Source organism: Eretmochelys imbricata, chromosome 2, assembly GCF_965152235.1.
Source record: "Eretmochelys imbricata isolate rEreImb1 chromosome 2, rEreImb1.hap1, whole genome shotgun sequence".
In the NCBI taxonomy this organism is placed as follows: Eukaryota; Metazoa; Chordata; order Testudines; family Cheloniidae; genus Eretmochelys; species Eretmochelys imbricata.
In genome coordinates, this window is record NC_135573.1 from 24,636,273 (window position 1) to 24,649,977 (window position 13,705).

At 41.2% G+C, this 13,705-nt stretch overlaps 1 protein-coding gene across 1 annotated transcript in view; it reads right to left on the reverse strand.

Annotated features, from left to right (window-relative positions):
• Positions 1 to 13,705, reverse strand: part of COL14A1 (collagen type XIV alpha 1 chain) — a 167,747-nt gene that overhangs the window by 139,133 nt on the left and 14,909 nt on the right. Inside the window, exon 4 of the mRNA XM_077808839.1 lies at positions 11,037 to 11,135. Within this exon, the coding sequence (XP_077664965.1) occupies positions 11,037 to 11,135 (99 nt within the window). The remainder of the gene's footprint in view (positions 1 to 11,036; positions 11,136 to 13,705) is intronic.

Sequence of the window (13,705 nt, forward strand, 5' to 3'; positions counted from 1 at the left end):
CCCCCGTCCCATTTCCACCCAGGTTGGGAGGTAAAACTCCGCAGATAAACTTTCGAACTCTGGGGCTGCCCTGACCAGGGACAGAGACTTTTGGGGCATTGGACTTTTGGGACTTTGGGTGATTTGGGGTTGCTGGACTCAAGAACCAAAGGGAAAAGGGCATGCCCCAATTTGCCTGGGGTGGGTTTTTTTTGCTCATGGGTTGTGTTATGGATCCTGTTGGTGGTGTTTCCCCAACACAATGCCACATTGTTTCTCTCTGTTATTAAAAGGCTTTTGCTACACTCAGACTATGTGCTTGCGAGAGGGGAAGTACTGCCTCTTGGAGGCGCCCAGCGGGGGTGGTATATATTTGTCCCAGGTCACTGGGTGGGGGCTCGAGCCGGTTTGCATTGTGTTATTGGAATGGAACCCCTAGATATTGAACCCGGCCCTTGTTGCTGCCAACTCTGACGGGCAGAAGGGTTACATTTTTGGGGGTTCCATTCCAATAACACAATGCCCGTCAGAGGGAACCCTTAGATATAGAACGCAGCCTTGGGTGGTGCTGACACCACCTGACAGAAGGATTACATCATTCTTAGGCTGACATAGTGTGTATTTGATTGAGACAAAATCTGAACATCTGAGGTTTTTTCCTTTTACAAAACCAACCAAATAGAGTTGCCCTCACTGAAATATGTTGACAGTTATAAAGAGATTTATAACTATCTGTAGACACAAACAGACAGATACACCGTTACTGCTTGCAACTCACACTTTATTACTACTTCTTTGGAGAACAATGAAACACTAAATATTATGAAACTCTTAAGGCAGAAACATCTGCCACAGTTTGACAGCACCTGTAAGCCCTCTAGGTACTGAGCTAAATTGGGATATTGAGCTGGAAAGTTCTTAGGGGAGCAGAAAAGATGAGATAAGAGAGATATTTTACAGGAAAGAGTTGATTACCCTTCCAGACCGAACTACCATCCCTATCTTCCATCTCTAGTATTTATCACACATCTAATTTAAAACAAAAGTTCCAAACATGAGTGTTCAACAAAAGGTGATTTTTCCACATTCTACTAGTACTAGCTAAATAAACTGAACTGAAGCAAGGGCACTACTGAGGTTAAATTTGCCTCTAAAGCTGCTGACCTACAGCAACCTTGCAAATTTCCTGATATATGCTGCTCTAGGGCCTCATTCTCCGAACTGTTATGCATATAAGACACTTTATATGCTCTATTATTTTCAGTGGGTCTACTTGTGTGAGCAAAGTTATTCCTGTAAGTAAACATTTGCAGGATTGTGCCCATTGAGCCCATCCATTTGTAGTATGGAGCCATCACAGTAATATTAATGAGAATATTATTCAGAGTCCAGTTAATTAAACTCTTCAAACTAGCAAATTAGGTTTCCAGCAGCAACTCAAAAGTGTTCCCTTCCAGTAGTGGAATCTCAATCTTCAGCTAAAACAACTGAGCTCAACAGAAGAAGTGACATGAAGGAATGGAATGGAACAATTCATGCCAGACATCCTAATGTGAAGGTGGGGTCATCCCCTTGCTGACTGACAGTTGGTGAAGGATATTAATGGAGGTGCCAGCTCCAAAAATATCCCCATAACACTGAAACAAAATGAAAATTGGGGGGGCAGGATTGAGAAAGGATTAAAAAGATTCCCTCAGGAATTAGATGATAATGCAGAGGCCCCTCTCCCCTAGTCCTACATATTTACAATTAAGTGGCAGGAGATCCATCCACCTCCATGAGGGAAAGACAGGGTCACCCAATCCTTAGCAACACACCTCCTCCCTGGTAAAATTGTGTTCAATAGTTCTAGACTTCAATGGGCTCCTAACCCCTCTTGCAGTTGTGCACAGCTGTCACAACTCTTGTGCACTAGACAGCCCCAGCAGCATGGCAGAATTACGCAAATCCCACGAAGATATACAGACATGTTACTGAGTAAACAACCACCAAAAGATGTGCTCTCTCGTCCCTCTGACCACTGCCAGAACTCTGTTTGATGGACGCTGGCTTTTAAAAAGGTGCTTTTTGACCTTTGACAGCAAACGAACATCTCTCCTGGATACGTTGGCCAGCTGTGGGACCAGCATTCATGCCATACCAGGTTTATCCATAGCTATACAGCACCCATCACCCTAGTTTTAATTCCTGCAAATCCACCATGACAATCCTTCAACGTGCAACTAAATATGGAAATCTATCTAAGGTGATTATGTGGCCTTCATTAGTGTAGTATCTGAGCAGCTCACAATCGTTAATGTATTTACCCTCACAATGCCTCTGTGAGGTAGGCAAAAGCTACTATCCCCATTTTACAAATGGGGAATTGAAACAAACTAAGTGACTTGCCCAAGGTCACGTAGGAAGGCTATGGCAATGAAGGGACTTAAATCCTGCACTCCCAAACCACAGACTAGTGCTCTAACCACTGGACTGGTCTTCCTCTCTGCAGCAGTGCATATGGACAGCATCCTACACATTTATTTATAGACATTTCTATAGTGATAGATTGAAGTATGGATTAAAGCCAAGAGGACTGGAAACACCATGAATACATAAAATTTTTAACTTTTAACTTCCCATTCCAGTCTATAATATGATGTTCACAAGTTGCTCTTTGACATATGAGGTCAGGTTGCAGTATAGACCCATTCTAGTGTTAATGAGAATATAATTCAGAATTCACATTATAAATTATATAGATATATATGGAGAGAGAGAGAAAAAAAATTACTGTGCATTGTTGACTGGAATCTCCTTTCCTCTGGCAATTGTGTTTTATGGTATTTGTGTACTAGAGGCTGTACTAGTACATAATTTGAGTTACAGAGTTGTTACCTCATCTGCAAAGCTTACTGTAGTGTAGAAACAAAGGGATGTACCTGAGATGTATACCAAGTAATTACAGTTTATATCATCCCTTGAAAGAACTTATCCTGAAATTCACACAGCAGCATTGTGCAAAGAGATCACACTGGAAAAATTTTATTATGAAAAAAAATATTCATCAAAACAATAAAAGCACAGTTGTGTGGAGAGACACACAACTTTTATTTTATTTATTCTAAGGGTAGTTTTGTTTCCAAATATTACAGAAAGATTTACAATACTGTTGGATGATATATAGTCTAGGAACAATTAATATACAGTTTACAACTTTAACTGCTAAAGATTACTATTAATTATTATACCACTTCATACATGGGAGAAGAGGAAAGGTCCTCTCATGGATTGGTAACTGGTTAAAATATAGGAAACAAAGGGTAGGAATAAATGGTCAGTTTTCAGAATGGAGAGAGTGAACAGTGGTGTCCTCCAGGAATCATAGAATCATAGAATCATAGAATATCAGGGTTGGAAGGGACCCCTGAAAGTCATCTAGTCCAACCCCCTGCTCGAAGCAGGACCAATTCCCAGTTAAATCATCCCAGCCAGGGCTTTGTCAAGCCTGACCTTAAAAACCTCTAAGGAAGGAGATTCTACCACCTCCCTAGGTAACGCATTCCAGTGTTTCACCACCCTCGTCGTGAAAAAGTTTTTCCTAATATCCAATCTAAACCTCCCCCACTGCAACTTGAGACCACTACTCCTCGTTCTGTCATCTGCTACCATTGAGAACAGTCTAGAGCCATCCTCTTTGGAACCCCCTTTCAGGTAGTTGAAAGCAGCTATCAAATCCCCCCTCATTCTTCTCTTCTGCAGACTAAACAATCCCAGCTCCCTCAGCCTCTCCTCATAAGTCATGTGTTCTAGACCCCTAATCATTTTTGTTGCCCTTCACTGGACTCTCTCCAATTTATCCACATCCTTCTTGTAGTGTGGGGCCCAAAACTGGACACAGTACTCCAGATGAGGCCTCACCAATGTCGAATAGAGGGGAACGATCACGTCCCTTGATCTGCTCGCTATGCCCCTACTTATACATCCCAAAATGCCATTGGAAAGGAGTCTGTACTGGGAGCAGTCCTATTCAACATATTCATAAACGATCTGGAAAAAGGGGTAAACAGTGAGGTGGCAAAAATTGCAGATGATACAAAACTACTCAAGATAGTTAAGTCCCAAGTAGACTGAAGAGCTACAAAAGGATCTCAAAAAACTGGATGACTGGGCAACAAAATGGCAGATGAAATTCAATGTTGATAAATGCAAAGTAATGCACATTGGAATACATGATCCCAATTATACATATAGAATAATGGGGTTTAAATTAGCTGTTACAACTCAAGAAAGATCTTGGAGTCATTGTGGACAGTTCTCTAAAAACATCCACTCAGTGTGCAGCAGCAGTCAAAAAAGTGAACAGAATGTTGGGACTCACTAGGAAAGGGATATATAAGACAAAAATATCATATTGCTTCTGTATAAATCCATGGTACACCTTCTCATAACACAAGAACTAGGGTATGACCAGGGCTGGCTCTACCATTTCTGCCACCCCAAGCAGTGAAAAAAACTGTTGCCACCGAATTGTGGCCACAGACGGCAGGAGAGAGAGAAGCTGCTACCGAATTGCTACCACAGCCGGCGGAACGGAGAAGCTGCCATCAAATTGCTGCCGCCGCGGAAACTCTACCGCCCCTTTCTGACTGCCGCCCCAAGCACCTGCTTGGAACGTTGATGCCTGGAGTCAGCCCTGGGTATGACACCCTGGCACCCCTGTGTTCATCACTGTCATGTAATTAGGATATGTTTTGTACAAAGTCTGCCTTGTGAGGTATCATTCTAAAAGTCTTGATCTGCGAGACATTGATATCTTGTTGGATGGTATGTGCGATCATCGTATGTGAAATTATGAAGTTTGGCTATGCATGTGTTACTGAAATATGTTGTGAGGTTGAAAACACCCACAAGCAGCCTTTCAGGTACAACAGTAAAAAGGACAAACAATGTTGATGGCTTATTGAGGAAATACACACAAGCACAAGGATTACCTCAGGAACTGTGTACAATAGAAACCTCTCAGAGATAGCACTATACAATGGGAGCTGTTTGACCCAGGTCACAGCAAAAGAGCTCTCCAGCAAGTGGGAAGAAGATATAATAGGGGGACAATGACATCATGATGGCACCTCACTCTCCCTACAACAACACCTGAGGAACAAAGACTGAACACCTGGAAACACCTGAGGAACAAAGACTGAACAGGGGGGAAGTGATGGTCTCAGGCTGGAGGGATTTCTAGCCTGTGTATGAAAACCTGGTAAACCCAATCTGCGAAGCCAAGGCAGCTCGTGCCTTAAGAATCCACCAGCCTGTTTATCACTCAGGATGAGAATTTGCTAATTCATATCCTACCTATCTGCCTACCAAACTCTGTATTCCTTTACTGAGTAAGACTCCCACTGAAGCCAGTGGGAATTTATTAATTGTTCAGTTAAGGACTGGAGAATTTGACCTCTTGGGGGATTTGATAGCAGCCTTCAACTACCTGAAGAGGGGGGGCTCCAAAGGGGATGGAGTTCGGCTGTTCTCAGTGGTGGCAGATGACAGAACAAGGAGCAATGGTCTCAAGTTGCAGTTGGGGAGATTGAGGTTGGATATTAGGAAAAACTATTTCACTAGAAGGGTGGTGAAGCACTGGAATCGGTTAGCTAGGGAGGTAGTGGAATCTCCATCCTTAGAGGTTTTTAAGGCCTGGCTTGAAAAAGCCCTGGGTAGGATGATTTAGTTGGGGTTGGTCCTGCTTTGAGCAGGGGTTTGGACTAGATGACTCCTGAGGTCTCTTCCAACCCTAATCTTCTATGATTCTATGAATAAAGAAAAACAAGTTTCTGAGTAGCAGCATAGAACAATGCATAAAGAAGGCAAACGGATTAGTGCACAGTAAAAAAGTGTGACTAAAATTGAAAGAAATACATAGTGGCGGAGTGTCTATGGTAAAGAAAGAGCTTTGCAGTATATGCAAATATTTTTAAATCATTTTATGAAGCTGATGTTTTTGTAGTTGACTTTTCAACATTTTATAAGCAACTCCTGAATAAAATATGGGATGAGTTTTCCTCATGCTTACACTAGTGCTGAGAGAAATTTTTCACCAAAAACCATTTTTTCCCCCACACACAAAAATGAAGATTTGAGTCAATCAAAACACTTCGCAAATATTTTGCAAAATTCTTTTGGTAAACTAAAAAAATTATGAAAACCCCCTTCCATGTTTTTATTTTTTGATTCAAAACTACTTTGTTTAGAAAGTTACTTCTATTATGTTTTTTAAAAAGCACAAAAAACTAAAACAAAATGTTTTGTTTGACCTGAGATTAAGGTTTTTGATTTTTTGGAATGGCCAAACTGAAAAAGTCAATTACTTGCACAGCTATAGCTTACACTACTGTAAATCCTTGATTCAGAGCAGCATCACTATTCAGGACCTCATAAAGCATGTGCTGGACTTTAAGCAGATGCTTAAGTTCCACTGAAGTTAAGCAAGTGTTTACATGCACTCCTGAACAGGAATTAATTTAAGAACATGCTTAAATGCTTCACTGAGTTGGGGCATTTTCCAGGGGGGATAAACTGAAGGCAGTGGGGATAAACTGGTGTAAGTGAGAGGAGAATCTGGCCTGCATGTCTTAGGCCTCGTCCACACTACCGGGGAGATCGATCTAAACTATACAACTTCAGATATGTGACTCCCCTTGTGCTTCTCATTCAGGTGGAGTACAGGAGTCAATGGGAGAACAATCTATGGTCAATTTAGTGGGTCTTCACTAGACCCACTAAATCAACTGCTGATGCATCGATCACCATGCGTCAATCCCCCAGTAAGTGTAGACAAGTCCTTAGTTTCTTTCTAACAGGTTGTAAGAAATATCTGAAGCCCTCAGAAAAGCTTTTTGAAGAGAATAGGATACATCTGAGAATCTATGAACCACTGTATGGACTGAAACAGAAAAACACTTGTGGAGAGTTGTCGGAAAAAACTAAAACATCTGAAGAAGCATAGAATGTATTAACCCCTTTTCTTGCACAGAAAGGAGCTTTGTGCACAAACTGGCTGGAGAACTGACCAGGTACAATTGCTGGAAGATGAGTGGGCTGAAAGAGGTTGAGATTCTGTTAACTTTATTTGGAGAGTGAGAAAGCATTCCCGACACATTAATGTGTGTGTGAAGTAGTCAGGGTCTCTTGTTCTTCTTTCTGGAACAATTAGAGTGGAAAGTTTTTTCTGGGTGCCTGCATTAAAGAGCTCAGACCTGCACTCCTTACTGAGGGACACCACCCCTTGAAGTCAAAAGATGTCTCAATAAATGGGGAATGCAGGATCATGGATGAGGCACTGGACCTATTGAATTCAGTGTGAGTTTTCCTATATTTAACTGTGCACTCCGAGAGCAATCCTATCAGACGAACATGGCTTCTACTCTGAAACCTATCAGTTAAGTATTTTCAGCCATAAAATTCAGTGATCGACTTGCTTTTGTCCTTTTTACAAACTCCATAGGTAAGCTAAGAACATTTTCTAAGAGGTTCTAACAGCATAAGGTAGCTGCCACATATTCTGCTCTCTCACATAATGTCAATATTCAGTTCTACCATACTTTATTAAACAAATTATTGTTGTTCATTAACAGCTTTACCTCAAGATGTTGGGTTGGATTCTCTGCTCCACCAAGTTCAAAACCAGCCAGAGGGTTTCCCTGGAGGATTCTTCAGCCTGTAAGAGGAATCTCTGGGTATGTCTACACTGCAATAAAACAACTCGAGGGCTGGCCTGTGTCAGCTGACTTGGGTTTGCGGGGCTTGGCCAATGGGGTTATAACATTGCAATGTAGGCATTCAGGCATGGGCTGGAGCCCAGGCTCTGGGATGCTCTGACAGTGTAAAACTGTCAGAGGCTGTTTAGCTCCTTCCTGTGCCAGCTGCCCACACCATCTGTGGTATAAGGGGGAGAAGGGGACATGAGAGGAGCAGTGTATCATGGAGCTCCACTACACCTGATATACGCCACTGACACAAGGTCTGCCTACGTATTCTAGAGGTGGAAGTTAGAACAGCAGAGTGCATACTCTAACTTCCACTGGCCACATGGCAGAGGATGAAAAGACACTGTAGCAGCTCCCTGGAATTGCTACTTTGTGATGCATCCCAAGTGCATCAGGGACATTATTTCTAGTCTTAAAATGTCAGAATCATCTTGAATTGCAATACTAGTGAAGCTCCTGTAAGTCAGTCCAGTGTCTGCCCAATGCTCTCTTTCAAAGCATATATTCTACTATTGAATATCTTTCTCATACCATTATTATAGCTTCAAAAGTGATCTTGATCAACATGTGTGTTCGCGTGCATGCACTTTATATTATATAACACACACAAATTCTTTGAGTCTATTTCGACTGCTATATTTGAGGGGTTTAATTATGCTTATATTAATATCCAGATTTTTAATTTTGGCATGAAGCAATTTATTGCTGGTCTCAGTTCATTTAGTCATGTTCAAAAAGTGTTTAATATCAAATGTCTAAGCATCATTTTTTATACTTTACTTTACCATGTTATTTTGTTCTTAACAATGTTTTAATCTGTCTTTCCCCAACTCCTCCCTCATTTCTTTTGAGCTCTCTCAAATCCAGAAGTATAAACTAAAGTGTTTAGCTATCAACTCATACAATTTGGATAACATTATTCTTCCTGCACCAATGTACCATTCTAGGTTCACTTCTGTCCTATGTATTTTACCACAGATGCAGTCGTATTCTACATAAAAGTTTTTTGCTAATGCTGTCGTCCAACTCCCATTAAAATCAATTGGCCTGAATTGCCATTACATTAAATAAAATCTGCACCTGTACAAAGTGAAAGTCTGCGCAAGGTTTAAGCCAGTGAAGAATCCAGCCTAATGATATCTTTATGTTGACTTAAATGGGGTTGGATTGGGAACAGAGCTGTACTGAATTAAAGTCAGGATCCACAAAAATAGCTACAAATAGGGCAAAAAAAGTGAGCTATTTCCAAGTTTTACTTTACCCCAGCACACACCCCAGCTTCACAGAAAACCTTCAGACAAGACCAACAGTTTTTCATAGAAAACTTTTGCATTTCTTCTGAGCATATGGCACACTTCCATTTTGATATTCAGTACTAACCATCAGTATTTACATGGAATGTGAAGACCTTCAGAGAAGTAAAGCAAGTTCTGAAGTTAAAAGATTTAATATTTTTTTTAAAGGACTGAATCATGACATGGGGAGGCAACAGACCACAACTTTCTTGTGCCAGCTTCATCCTCCTTTCTCCAAACTTTGCAGATAGTTCTTAGTTCTGCCTCTACTTCTGGTCTTCCTGAAGGATGTAGTAGATCCTCTCCTGAAATGTGGCTCAGGGACCTTCTCTCTCTCAGCCAATTCAACACTTTCTTCAAATGTTATTACAGGCCCAGCTTTTTCTCCCTGGCCTTTTTCACTTCTTAAGCCTCTAAGCAATCACATCTTCCTTTCCTAACCATCTCATTTCCCCCAGCTCCCAAATATTTGACATTCTCCCAAATACTAGGTCAGATCACCTCCATCCATATTACATCAGCAGATGCAGCGCACAGTTTACAGTACCATACATGCTAGTGAACTTCTTTCCAGAAACTTCTTTCCAGTATTCTTCTTTACATTCTGTATGGAACGTGAAGACTTAGTGGCAAATTGGTATGAACAATGCTGTACAAAACCAAACTGTATTAATTTAGATACTGTCTTGTAATTCCTTGCATAATGACAGGTTTCAGAGTAGCAGCCGCGTTAGTCTGTATTCGCAAAAAGAAAAGGAGGACTTGTGGCACCTTAGAGACTAACCCATTTATTGGAGCATGAGCTTTCGTGAGCTACAGCTCACTTCGCCCATTTTTTCATGGTCTTTGTGTATAAAACATCCTCACTGCATTTTCCAGTTTATGCATCCGACGAAGTGAGCTGTAGCTCACGAAAGCTCATGCTCAAATAAATGGGTTAGTCTCTAAGGTGCCACAAGTCCTCCTGTTCTTTTTGTCTTGTAATTATTGAACAGACATATATATACGGTATAATCCGAAGCCCACTGAAATCAGTGGAAAGATTCCCATTGACTTCAGTGACCTTTGGACCAATAACATAGTGCTTGCACTACCATGATACAGAATAAAATGGCACTGGAGAGGTGAGAACCTTGCAACTGTCTATTTATTGCAGAAAGATTATCTCAAGCTCTTCTTGCCCTTGCTTGCTCTGCATATCGTAGATAACTGCTCATGGGAATAATTGCCTTCAGTGTTATTTCTGAAAGGAGGATTTCTTTTAAGAATTCAGAACCAACAGGAAGCTATGTAAGGTGTTAAATGCAGAATGGATTTTCTTGTATGTGCTATATATACTGGAAATGTTTCTGATGACTAACCCAGTCGCATTACCCGTCCAAGTCTGCTACATTTATTTTTGTTAATCTGTAAAGAATCTCTCTCTCGCACTCAAAATCAAAACATCTAAAATAAAACTTGTGTAATGACACATAATGACATGTAATGCATGCATAAAACAGACATTTGTACATTAAAATCAGGTAGTTATGCAAGGTTGATTCTAGAGGGCAAAGTAATAAAATATGACAATTTCACATCAGTTCCAAGCATGAAAGTCATATTTAATTCTGTCATTATTATATATATACTATGTTGTATATTGAATAATGAATGGAAGTGAAGAAATCAGGCAAGACTATCTGTTTTATGCAGGTTCAAAAGAATACTTTCAATTATTTTTCATGCTGTTTAGTTTTAAAAAACTCTGTTTAAAGATGAAAAATAGAACAGCAAAGTAAAGAAAACTTTCTATTGTAGCTAATCAAATATCCAGGGTGAATAAAATTGCCTTTTACTTATATTTAATTGCTATAATTGCCATCAATGCAATTAAATGCAGATAATTATCTTGGAAAACAAGTAAAAAAAAAGTCACTTATCTGTAATGAGGAAAATGGTCAGTGTAATGGCAGAGTTATATATTTAACTGGTTATTAATGTGACATCACAAAATCATATTTTTTGACATTCTGACCTTCTGTAGATGGAGATGGTTTACTCCCGTACCCTTGACCTTCTGTACCCTTGACCTTGGATTTACTTGATGTTTCCTTCTTTCTTTCTAGATCTTTAACTACAAAGATAAAAGGAAATGTATCAGACTTGGAAAAGCTTAGTTAAATGTATCATATTCTTCCCCCACACCAGAATCTTCATGCAACATTTGTACAATTTGCTTATGCAGCAAACGGCAGTTGGGTTGTTTGTTTTCTAATCTCAGTCATGTTCTTGGTAGGTATTGGTGAGAGTGACTCCTCACTCAGGAGAGTCCCAGCACAGGGACATCAGTATCAGGACCTAAGTTGCTTCTAATAGCAGAACCCAAAGTTTAGGAGAGCCTTTGGTGATGGAAAATCTGCCCAGAGGAAAGACACAGGAGTGCAAACCTCCTGCTCCACCACCCCAGACAATTGGCCAGGATGGCTAGAGAGTGGGAATGGGTCAGGAGGACAGAATTCCTCTCCAGTCTCTGGCACCTGGTGAATTCATGCCAGTTAGGGGTGGGTGTGAAGGCTCCTTACACCCTTCCCTCATCCATAGCAGGGAGAATTCAGCCTGTTTAGTGATTCCCAACTTTGTATTATAGGCCAGAGGGATAATTGTGATCATCTAGTCTTTGCATCACCCTGTTCTTCCCACCGAGAAATATTGTGGCAATATCACATCTAAAGCCCATATGAATGCAGTTAACTTTGTGTGCGATATAGTTTTTCTACAACAAACCCTCTCAGAATTGTTTTAGGAAATTAATTGGTATTAACATCCATGCAGCTGCCACAGTGGCTAATGATCTAATATGCCACCTTGAATAGCTTTGAGTCTTGCCAAGAAGGGATGTGTTTTTCCTGTGGCAACAGACATACGTACTTATAAAGAACAGAAAATAAATTCTACCCAGATTAAAGCCTTTAATTTATATAGGGCTGATTTATGACCAGCATTGATCATTATTTATATTATACTGTGCATAGAGGCCCCAGCCAAGATCAAAGCCTCCTTGTGCTAGGCATTAACACATAGTAAGAGAGACTCTCACTGCCCCAAAGAGCTTACAAGATAAATAGACATGACAGGTGAAGGGTAGAGAGGAAATATTATCCCTGTTTTGCAGAACTGAGACCAGAGATATTAAATAATTCACCCAAATTCCCAGACACTGCCTGTAACAGAGCCAGGAATTAAACATAGATCTGTTGAGTCACAATCCAGTTCATAACCCCAGGACAATCCTTCCAATCTCTACAGTGCTGCACAGGGAGTAAGGGAGATACAAGTCTCCATTCTACAGTGTTGATACCTACATTGCAGGTTCCAGTGTGTGGGGGTAGTGGGTGGAGAGGGGAGCAGCCTCTGCAGGCCTGCTATCCTCTCACCCTCACCCCAGAGCAAATGGGAGGCAAGTGCATGAATCCTGGTGGAAAATAATTGGAGTCTTGACTTCTTCCCCAGCACACAATGGCCAGCACAGCTGTGTGGGGGCAGAGATGGGATGCCATCTTTGTCATGTCAATACCAATAGCAGATTACTTACCCCAGGAGCAAAGCGGGAGAACTGTGATTCAGAGACAATTCTCTCCTTTGTCTGCTCTTGGAATAGTGAATCCACACTCTACCCTTTACTCAGGGCAGACTGAGACCCTCATGAGCTAGCCCATGATTAGGTTATGCCGACCCTCGAGCTAGGGGTGTAACTTCCAGGTTGGGTAGACATACGTGCGCTAACTTTGATTGAGCTAGGACACTAAAAATAGAAGTATAGCTGCAGGGGCACAGGCAGTGGGATGAGGCAGCCACTCTAGTATGCACCTAGGGTCCCAGGTAGGATTGTACTCAGGGCGACTAGCCCATACTGCCATCTGCACTGCCATGGCTACGCTTCTATTTTTAGCACACGTGCTCAATCTGAACAATTCCATCTACCCGAGCCAGAAATTACTCCTCCAGCTTGAAGTGTAGATGTACCCTAAGAACATCTGGACTCACATCTTACCCAGCCAAATCTTGCACTGAAGTGAAAGGGAGATATTGCCAGAGTACAAAAAAAAAGGGAGAGAAGGGGTTCAAAAGGGAGCTACATAGATTTATGGAAGATGGGTCCATCAATGGCTATTTGCCAGGATGGGGAGGGATGGTGTCCCTAGCCTCTGTTTGCCAGATGCTGGGATTGGGTGACAGGGGATGGATCACTTGATGATAGCCTGTCTGTTCATTCCCTTTGGGGCACCTGGCATTGGCCACTGTCAGAGGACAGGATACTGGGCTTGATGGACCTTTGGACTGACCCATTATGGCCGTTCTTATGTTCTTATGTAAAGGACTTCATGATTTGGCCAATTGCAAGTGTTGCTTGAGTAAGGTCTGATTTGGCTTCAACAGCCACTGACTCCAGTGGCTGTTGATGATGTCTACACACAAGACTGGTCTCCAAGTAGTGAACAGACCACTAACATGAGAGACTTCTCACTAGAAGGCAAAAAAGCAAAGTAATTCTGGCAAAGAGCTGGCCATTCTTCTACAGAGACTACCCCTATGGAGTTGAAGACATTGTTAAAAATATTGCCTCTATAAAGCTTTAAAAGCCAAAAAAAAAAATCATTCACATATTTGCAGGATGATTAAATTGAATCTATTAGTGCATCTGTT